Genomic DNA, 9,177 nt, shown 5'->3' with positions numbered 1-9,177 from the left:
GTAAGATTAGACCTTGTATCCTAACTTGCCCATACTGTAGCAATGCAAACCGGACTGATCACTGTGACAATCTTCACTTTTGGATGTTGGTATAAAATTTAAAATAGTACTAAAAATTACATTTAAAACGGTTTATCTGAGGGTAGGCAATGATCTTACGTTGCTTTAAGGTATACGACAAAGGCTAACAGCTGTATGGTGGTATGGTTTTATCTTTTCCACCTACACATTGTGCATGTGTATGCACAAAATCACCCATACCTCCAACACCCAAATCTGGGGGGAAAGAACTTTTCCAGAGAGTAAACTAAGTCCATAGCATTTATTTTCCAAGAGACGTGTTTGGTTTTCTTTTAAAAAGTAGAGCCTGAAAATTCTGGTGATGTGGCTGAACGTTTTTTTTTTGTTAATTGGACACCTACAGATGTGGGCTTGCTTTTTAACGACTGTAACTCAGGTTGTTCATTGCTACTTAAGCCATTTTTTACTTTATCAGGATAAGGCAATTTCAGAAATCGTTCCATGCTATTAGTTGTTAGCTTTTGTGAACATTAGGTTTTATTTCTTAGCTGTCTTGAGCTGCAGAACTTCCTCTAGGCTTGCTTTCTTTGCCCTTGTTTGCAGAAGGGTAGATTTGCCCTGTGTTAGTAGTGTTCATTTTAGGCATGATATAGGTTTACGTTGCCAGCTTGCAGAATTCACTAAGAGTGAATTCCTGATTTCAATTTGTAGCATGGCTGTTGAGGTTGTCTCTTGAATGGGGTAGACTTTCATGATCTTCCTCAGATGAAGCAGGGTTGAAGTAGTATATTCTAACTAGCAGAAAAACTGAAAATAAATGAATGTGTGGCTACAGAAGTGAGATTTACCAGTAAAGAGGGGTGGCTTTTTCTACTATGCTTTTTCTTTTTTTTAACCACTGGATATTAACCCTTTAAGGATGCTACCACCATAAGTCCACTGGACTGCAGCATTACTTGTTTAGGGAAGGCTGAATTCCAAGAACAGATGGAAAATAGTATTTTTCTTGCTCTTAAAGCCATCATTTTCTAACAACTTTACAGCAAAAAAATTGTTCTACACTGCTGAACAAATTGGTTCTTAAATATTTCTTTCACTAGCAGTAGAAACTTTTAAGAAAAGAGAGGTACAGAAATTATATATACACTGTGCCCTGTTCAGTAACATCTACATTATTTTTTTTTAAGATAATAAGGGTCCAAAAGGCCATTCAGAAAAACATAGTATGACTATTTCATCAATTTCATCACTTTGGAGATGAATTTATTTTCCTCCATAAGACAAGTAGGGCTACAACTTTGGTTTTAAAACTATTGTCCTTTTGCATACATATATTCATTAAAAACAGTTTAAAAAGCAGTTTTACAAATTATTAAAAAGTGTACTTTAAAAGTAAACACTGTTTCCATCATTTTGCCCATAGGGAAAATGAGATACAAATAATTCACATATGGTTTTAACCATTCTACTTAGCTATTCTTGTAGCTTCTTTTTCTTTTTTTCTGGTTCACTGTTGCTGCTCATCATTGTAGAGAACTGTGCAGGCACATCATTTCCTGGTATCTACAGTAAAAAAGTCAAAACTGAATTTTAGCTTATATTATGCTTATAATACTTGAATTTATCTTCTACAAGTACTCTATCAACATGGGAAAATACTACAGTAATCATCCAAAAAGGACTCTACCATCATGATGTAACTATCACAGCTAGAACACTAAACTGGAGTTGGAAAAATAAGGGAGATAAAGAAGCAGCATCCCTCCCACCTGAAGTGCCAGCCATTCTTTTGCACGAGATTATGGTGAAATACATACCTTAGCAAATAGTTAAAAGCTAGTGGGCGGGAGTGAGAGAGAGGTGAAAAGGTCTTAAAAGCAAAATGAAAACTGTTAGGTTACAACAATCCCCACTCTAGCATTTTCCTGAAGTGCCATTACTGTCAAACAGGCCCTGCCACGCTCAGTACGTGGCTCAGTACACTGCATAGCAAAAAGAGCTTTAGCTTTGGTAGAAACTATGAGAACTTCAAAGTAAGTAGAAAACAGACCATCTAGAACAAGGAGGAAATAAGAGAAAAGCCTGTACCTTTACAGAGGTAGGCTGAATTCTCCTCCAGGAAAGAGGTGGTTAAGAAGTATGCTACGCTTTCTTTGGGAACAGGGGAAGTTGCAGCATTCATGCAGAAGAGTGAAGCAGCTTTAGAATGAAATACCCTTCATTTAGGTAGGGTTCACAAAAGAAGTGGACCAACAGCATCCACATGAATGTTCTGCTACACTCGAGCCAACCTGTGATGCCTGATGAATGAAGAGGTAATGGGTACTTCAGGAGTTTGATGCAAGGAACCTAATCACTAGGACTTCAATGCCAAGTTACGTGAGTGTGACAACAATATACATCAGTAAAAGAGGCATGCTGAAGACAAGTTATGTTCTAATAAGATTAAATTAATTTACTAGAGCAACACAGTTATCCATGCTGGGATTTAAAAAAATACCACTATTATTAACACTAGCACTTAAGGCTAGGTTTTCAGTCAGCTAGCTAGGATAGGAATAATGATGACAAGCTACAGAGCTCAATAAGTACCCTCAATAAGTAAATGTCACAAGAAGGCACTAAGACACACTCTAGCTTTCTAGATGCTGTAGCACTGCATTTCCTAGAGCAAACAGTTACAGACTCCATGAAAAACAACTCTTGCCTGAGGACCTGCTTAAGAGATTACCCACAGAATCATCCTTGTAATATTCATTTCAGCGTACTTACTCAAATACACCATCATGGTAGAAGCAAAAAAAAAAAAACACCTTAAAATGTATTACAGCAGCAATATCAAGGGATTTAATGAAATGATTTAATGAAATCTTCATTAAAGGTGTTGCAAAAATGGTAGAATGCTTTCAGAGTGAGATGGAACTTAAAAAAAAAAAACTGACTGGGAGTCATATACAATTTATTAATAGAATTAAGAAGACAGTTTAAAAAAAAGTGAGTAGAGAGATTTGTATTACAAGTCAAGAAAGATCCTTTAAATGAAAATCCTATTCAAATGAAGAATTAAGTACAAAACTGAGTGTTAAAGAAGTTAAGGCCTAGATCAAAAAAAAACTGCTATAGACAACTATAATTTAATAAAAAGAGCTTCAGAACAAATGAGGTAAAGAGTAATAATGACATTGTCAAGTCCTGTCATCTTCTGTCCATTCCAAAAGCAAGTAGAAAAAATGTCAGCTAACAACAGTTCATGTGTATAAGCTCATTGCTTCAAGTTGGTCTGAATACCAGAAGGAATGCACAGTGATGCAAAGTGTTCTCATCTAACACCATAAAGAACAGAAAATGTGATCCTGTATGTGTCTGTGTCGTGCTTACTTTCTGAATCATGCTTGCAATTCTGTTCCTCCCAGCTCAAAACTCATAACAGAACTACAGCAACATAAGAGAGTGACAAGGAAGATTAAAAAAAAAAAAAAAGTTTCCAGAAAACCAAGAGCTAACAGAGTAGATAAAGTATATGGAATTAAGTGGCATGGGAATGGTAAATGGAATTAATAAATGAGTACTGTACTTCCTATATTATGAAAAGTATGTTATCAAGTAACAGTATTAGGCATCAGGCTTGAAAAAAAGAGTAAGTTTTTTTTCCCATATATAGTGACTTGCGGAACACTCTTAACAAGACACTGTGAGAGCCAGAAATGTAAGTTAGGGCAGTGGGTGGGTGTCATTAAACAAATTCACAGAACAAGACTCCATCATTATCACCACAACATTTCTCAGTGAGATTGTATGCAAGTTCCAAGTTGCTGAAAGCTTTGAATGGATACAAAGGGAATGTGTATGTGTGTCTTATTCCTATATTCTTTCCATACTATGAAGAGTTACTAACAACAGATGTTTAGGAAGATAAATTATTTTGGATTAACCAGTATGGTCATTCCTGTATCAAGGGATAAGCTAAACTTCCAGTATTGACTTCATTATAGACCAAGTACCTTTCCAGAAATAGTACAGGAAGCAGAAGGGAAGGGACAAGGAAAAAAAAGAAGAAGAAAACACCAAAACAAAAACAATTTACATGAGCTTACTCTGTTTTCAAAGAACAAGGTATGACCCTCGGACTGGAGTCAGTGCCAACAGCAGCATTCTTGAGTTGAGCCCAACAACAGCAGCTCTCACAAACACCACTTGGTGAGCCAAGCAGTGGGCAGGCAGCTCAACTAGTAGTTGTGGTCCAAAATGCAGAGGTTTTTTTTACTACTACAAATGTTGTCTACTCCTGCTTTTTGATATCATGAGGACTGCTTGTCACCAGACATAAAAATATTTGCATGCATTTGGAAACAGATGATTTCTCAGAAAAAAAAAACCTAACATGTTTGTATAAACAACAAGGACCTGTTGTTTATTTTCACTTTTCTTCTTCCTTCATGATTACATATACTCGTTATGTATACTCAATACTGCAACCATCTGTTTACCAAGAGTCACATGCAACTTATATGAAAGTACACGATCTTGTAATGCCATGGAAAACACTCAGCAGGCCTGAGGTATGAGCCCTGGTGAAAACCCCCGAGTCCCAGATGCAGTGAGAAGCAGCCAAAGTCAGAAATAGTCTTAAGACCAGACATACACTTAATAGGACATTATAGGTCTTACAACAGTATCAAAAGAGACTTTCATATTGTGGAATTTGTGGTAAGAAAGGACTGCTATTTATGCACCTCTCCATGCTCAATCATGCCGTTTCCCTCTGAGCTACCCAAAGCATAGCTGGGTAGTAGTTTACTAGAGCTACAAAAAAGTCCTGAGTTTTGGAAGAATTTCAAAGAGGATATCTGATTACAGAACCATGAAATTTAAGAGATACTATTTCAGTGAATCATCATCTTTCCCATCACTGGAAATATTCCTGATGGGCCAAGAAAGGAAGTTTAATTTAGAACCTTTTATCCTTTTCAACAGTCAGTAAAAAACAGATCTGTTTTATTGAGAGTAAATAAGAAACAAATCACTACAATTTGCTGATGTGTTTTTTTTTTCCTTTTAGGTTAAATTTTACTTTATCCTGACAACATTTTAAGATTACTGAAGGGTAATATGCTGCTATAAATCACAAAGCTTTTGTCTTACCTTTGGCTCTACCAATACCATCCGAATTTTCTGATGCTGGATTTTGGAAGCATCTAACATAACGTTCACTTTAACTTTGTCAAATACATGTAACGTTGTGTCTTCCACAGTAAGTGATGGTACCTAAACGTTAAAGTTTTGTGTAAATACTTACTGCTTATAATGTGTCTTACATTTTTATATGAATAATTATTTTTATACATAGTTTTTAATGTGTTCATTTTCATTGACATGTAATGAGTTAACGGTGCTGAATGCCCAGAGTGTCATGGTACAGGTACTATGTTTAATTTCTGTAATAGATATTAATATCTAATAATCCAGGTAAATACCACACATTCCTCTGTCAGGACCATTTGTGTTTAAATTTATGAAGACCACAGCGACACTATTACTACAGATTAATAAACCTGAAATTGGAAAAGCCTTTATTAACCATCTAACCCAACTAGAATAGATTTTAGTCATTCTGCTCAATTACCAAATCAAAAAAAAAGGCAATTAATAAACGTTACAAAACCTACTTCATTGTTGTAATCAAGTCTTGGTGTTGGTTTATCTTTTTCTTCAAAGAAAACTGTTCCTTCTAACCCATACTTGGGAATCAAAACCACAATTGCATTTTTTCTTACAAATAATATATATGCATCTTCATTCACCACTCCTTTGGTTTTGAAGAACAGCTGTAACAGAAGATACAAGAAAAAAAGCATTAGAACATTCTCTTCTGGATGACAAATACACCAAATTAAAAAGAGTAAAACACTCAAGCAAATATAAATTTATACTTAGAGATTATTACTCACCATATATTTAAAAGCAGATTCATATCATTATATTAGCTATTTATAGTACCACTGCAGCAGTATTAAGCATTCATCATATTTATTAAAAAAAAAAAAAAAAAAAAAAGTAAAAAGCATCCTCTAGATGCAATTCTACATTTTTTTAGTACCAGCAATGTAATGTTGAAGCTTTTCCTCAAATAAACACCATTCATTCTTAACGATTACTGCAGACTTATTGATCTACAAAGAACAACCTGATTATTACTACTCAATATCTCCTCCCTTCCTTTAAGGGCAACGTTCGTGCTCCCACCTCAGAACTACTTACCTGCGTATGGAATGCAACAGATGCTCTCTGTGCATATTGAGCCATTTTATGCCGGTAGTTGAGATTTTTACACAGATCTGATAGTTTATGTTTATCTGTAAGTTCTGGATAAGTACTGTCTGCTCCTATGGCCACTGCCAAAAGTCGATGTACTATAATGTCAGCATACCTGCAAAGATGATCAGTGACACGTCAAAACATTTTGTATTAAATTTCTGAATATAATTTTGTTTTTAGAAATCTTACAGATCAAAAAAACTTTGTAATACCGATGGTCTGCTGATATCTCCCTGTATTAATTCAAGATCACATTCCCTTTATTGACCAAAGATATGCTCTGCAGAGAGAAAATAAACTACGTTGTTTTCTTTTTCATCTAAGAAATTCTTTACTACATTCTACCAATACAGCCTGTATTGTTGAGCACTTAAAAGAAATAAATAACGCTTTATTCTTGGACTAAGAATGATGTTTCACCAATACGAATCTAAAGCTGAACAAATACATTATTTTGTTTTAAATAAATACCACCACCATCTAAAATATTACTTAACAAATAAATCACCTTTGTCCTCTAAAACTACTGTAAAATAAGTGTACCTTCTAATGGGTGAGGTAAAGTGGGTATAAATAGGTGAGGCTAAACCATAGTGATGAAAATCGTTATCCATTCCAGAACAGAAATAGACAGCTTGCATCATGCAGCGAGTTGTCAAAATTCGCAAGAGTGTATTTAGATATGGGAATGCAGGAGACTCAGCTTTGTCTAATGATTCAGCTAAAGCCTTTGCAGAATCAGTCTTAATTTCCAAATTCTGTAGGAAGGAAAAAAAAAAAGTCAGATATTACAAGCAAATATTAACAGATCATTATTTGAATTTCAACACTTAAATCCATGCTGATCCTAGCAACTGTAACAAGTATCATACCTGATAAATTCAGAAGTGTATACAACTTAATGGAATGACAGTGTTACAAATAAAGCCCCATGCAGTATCCCTTCCTCATTATTATTATTTGTGTTCTATTCAAACAATGAAAGACTAAGTCAGTAGCCTACAAATTCAGAAAAAGCATGAAGTGTTTCTTAGTTCTGTATGGATGCCAATATTAACAAATTTCTCTTGGTTTTATTGTTTTCCATCTCATTATTGGTTATAGGTATATAAAAAACAACTACCAAAAAAGAAGTATTTATAACATACTCAGACTTTCACCCAAGCACCATGTAAGCACTAATCAACCGTCTTTTACTTCACACACAAATTATTAAATTTGGAAAAGTGATTTGTAACATTACTACTTTTTTGTTCCCCATGTGCCAGTGACCCTTGATACAGACAACATGAAAACAACAATGATGCATTTTTACTTTCCAGTCCCACAAGATCAGTAGAATGTTCCTTCCTTCATATAAACTGCAGACAACAAAGGACGATCTAGAGATCAAATGATGCCTGTACCATCGTAAAGAGACTGCATATTTATTAACAACAACAACAACAAAATATAGCATGCTAATACCCAATTGTGTTGGTTCTTTTGAAGTAATTAAAAGTAAATTTGGTTAATTAAGAGAACTTCTGTCTATGGAAAGCCTTCTGAGTAAAACACTAATTTTACAATCATTTTCAGATTAGAAATGTATGTGATCCAAAGCCAAGAACTGTCTCAAAAATCACGTCTTAGAAAGGAGAAGCTTTCAGAGCACATAACAGTTAAAAATACAAAAGACAGAGATTTGCTTTCTTTACCCAAGAAAGGCTTTTTTTGAAAGCAAAGATTTCACCTAGAAGTACAGACACCTTGCTGCAGGTACCAGCAGTTAACAAGTATAGGAAGACATTTATAAAGTACTGGTTTCCAGCCCCTACTCTTGGGTAAGTGGCCAACCAGAGAGAAAATGCAGCTTTTTTACCATGCAAATGTTTTTTAAGCAAATTAATTATAAAACTCGCCTTGGACTTTGCTGCTTTCACAAGGATGTCATAATTCGATGGAGGAGGAGCAGGATGTTTCCGGAGCAGGGCGAACTCTGGGAACTCATCATAAATTTTTTGTGCTACAGAGACATTGGCAAGCAACATGAACTCTTCGACCATGGAATTTGTTTCTCTGTCAACATAAAATATTTTGCATTGTTAGAAAAGCATTATTAGGTATTTGTTTTGTGTGTCTAATGAAGAAACATTTCACTATCCTATCAATATTATGTACTAGTATGTAGTAAACCAGTATTTTTGAACATACTGTACAAGCAGACAAACATTTTTAAGAGTAAAAACATACCAAATATTTAGTAAAGTTCAAACACTGAGGCAGAAGGAAAAAAAAAATCAAAATATTCTAGAATAACAAATGAAGAGAAAAATGCTCTTTAAAATAGCATTGCTATCTGAAAAAACGACCAACAGATGAGCTGCTTCTTCCTAAGAACACTATTCAAACATCATGTGTATGAGGCTTAAGAGCACCATTATTGCACACCATGAAGTCATGACAGTGGACACAACTTGGTGCAGATTTTAGCACAGAAACTACACAGTAGTATGACAGAAAGTAATTAAATAGATCCAGAAATTGCATGAATAGCTCTGCTTCTAAAACTCTTCAGTAATACTGCTGATATCACTCTGCACATGTGCAGTAATTGTTCTGTTGTTCAAGTTTCAGTAATTCATGACTCCAAATTCTACTTTCTCTCCTTTGTTAGATAGTACCAGTAGAAGAGCTTCAGAGAGGTCAGTGGGATGTAGACAATCCGTAACCCAGTGCTCCCTTAAATCAGGAGCAAAGACTTAAGTTCATATACGAAGCATTCAGTTCAAAACTTACTTCATAAATACTATAGTAAAATACAGATTAACTATCTTTTCTAGGATTATTGACTTGCACTAT

General features: G+C 34.9%; 1 protein-coding gene across 4 annotated transcripts in view; it reads right to left on the bottom strand.

Moving 5' to 3' along the window:
* Positions 1–1,258: 1,258 nt before the first annotated feature.
* Positions 1,259–9,177, bottom strand: part of DIS3 (DIS3 homolog, exosome endoribonuclease and 3'-5' exoribonuclease) — a 29,713-nt gene continuing 21,794 nt past the window's right edge. For 3 of the 4 annotated variants that reach the window (XM_040540416.1, XM_040540427.1, XM_040540437.1), the window contains 6 exons: positions 8,238–8,394; positions 6,880–7,094; positions 6,280–6,448; positions 5,688–5,846; positions 5,164–5,286; positions 1,259–1,584 (listed from right to left, as the gene is read on the bottom strand). In XM_040540416.1, coding sequence (XP_040396350.1) covers positions 1,495–1,584; positions 5,164–5,286; positions 5,688–5,846; positions 6,280–6,448; positions 6,880–7,094; positions 8,238–8,394 — 913 coding nt within the window. In that variant the 3' untranslated portion in view covers positions 1,259–1,494. Of the gene's footprint in view, positions 1,585–5,163; positions 5,287–5,687; positions 5,847–6,279; positions 6,449–6,536; positions 6,617–6,879; positions 7,095–8,237; positions 8,395–9,177 lie in introns of those variants that run through there. The other variant, XM_040540447.1, reaches the window with a different exon arrangement.

Source organism: Cygnus olor, chromosome 1, assembly GCF_009769625.2.
Source record: "Cygnus olor isolate bCygOlo1 chromosome 1, bCygOlo1.pri.v2, whole genome shotgun sequence".
NCBI lineage: Eukaryota > Metazoa > Chordata > Aves > Anseriformes > Anatidae > Cygnus > Cygnus olor.
Note: the sequence above shows the minus strand (reverse complement) of the source record. Positions and strands in the feature narration are given on the sequence as shown.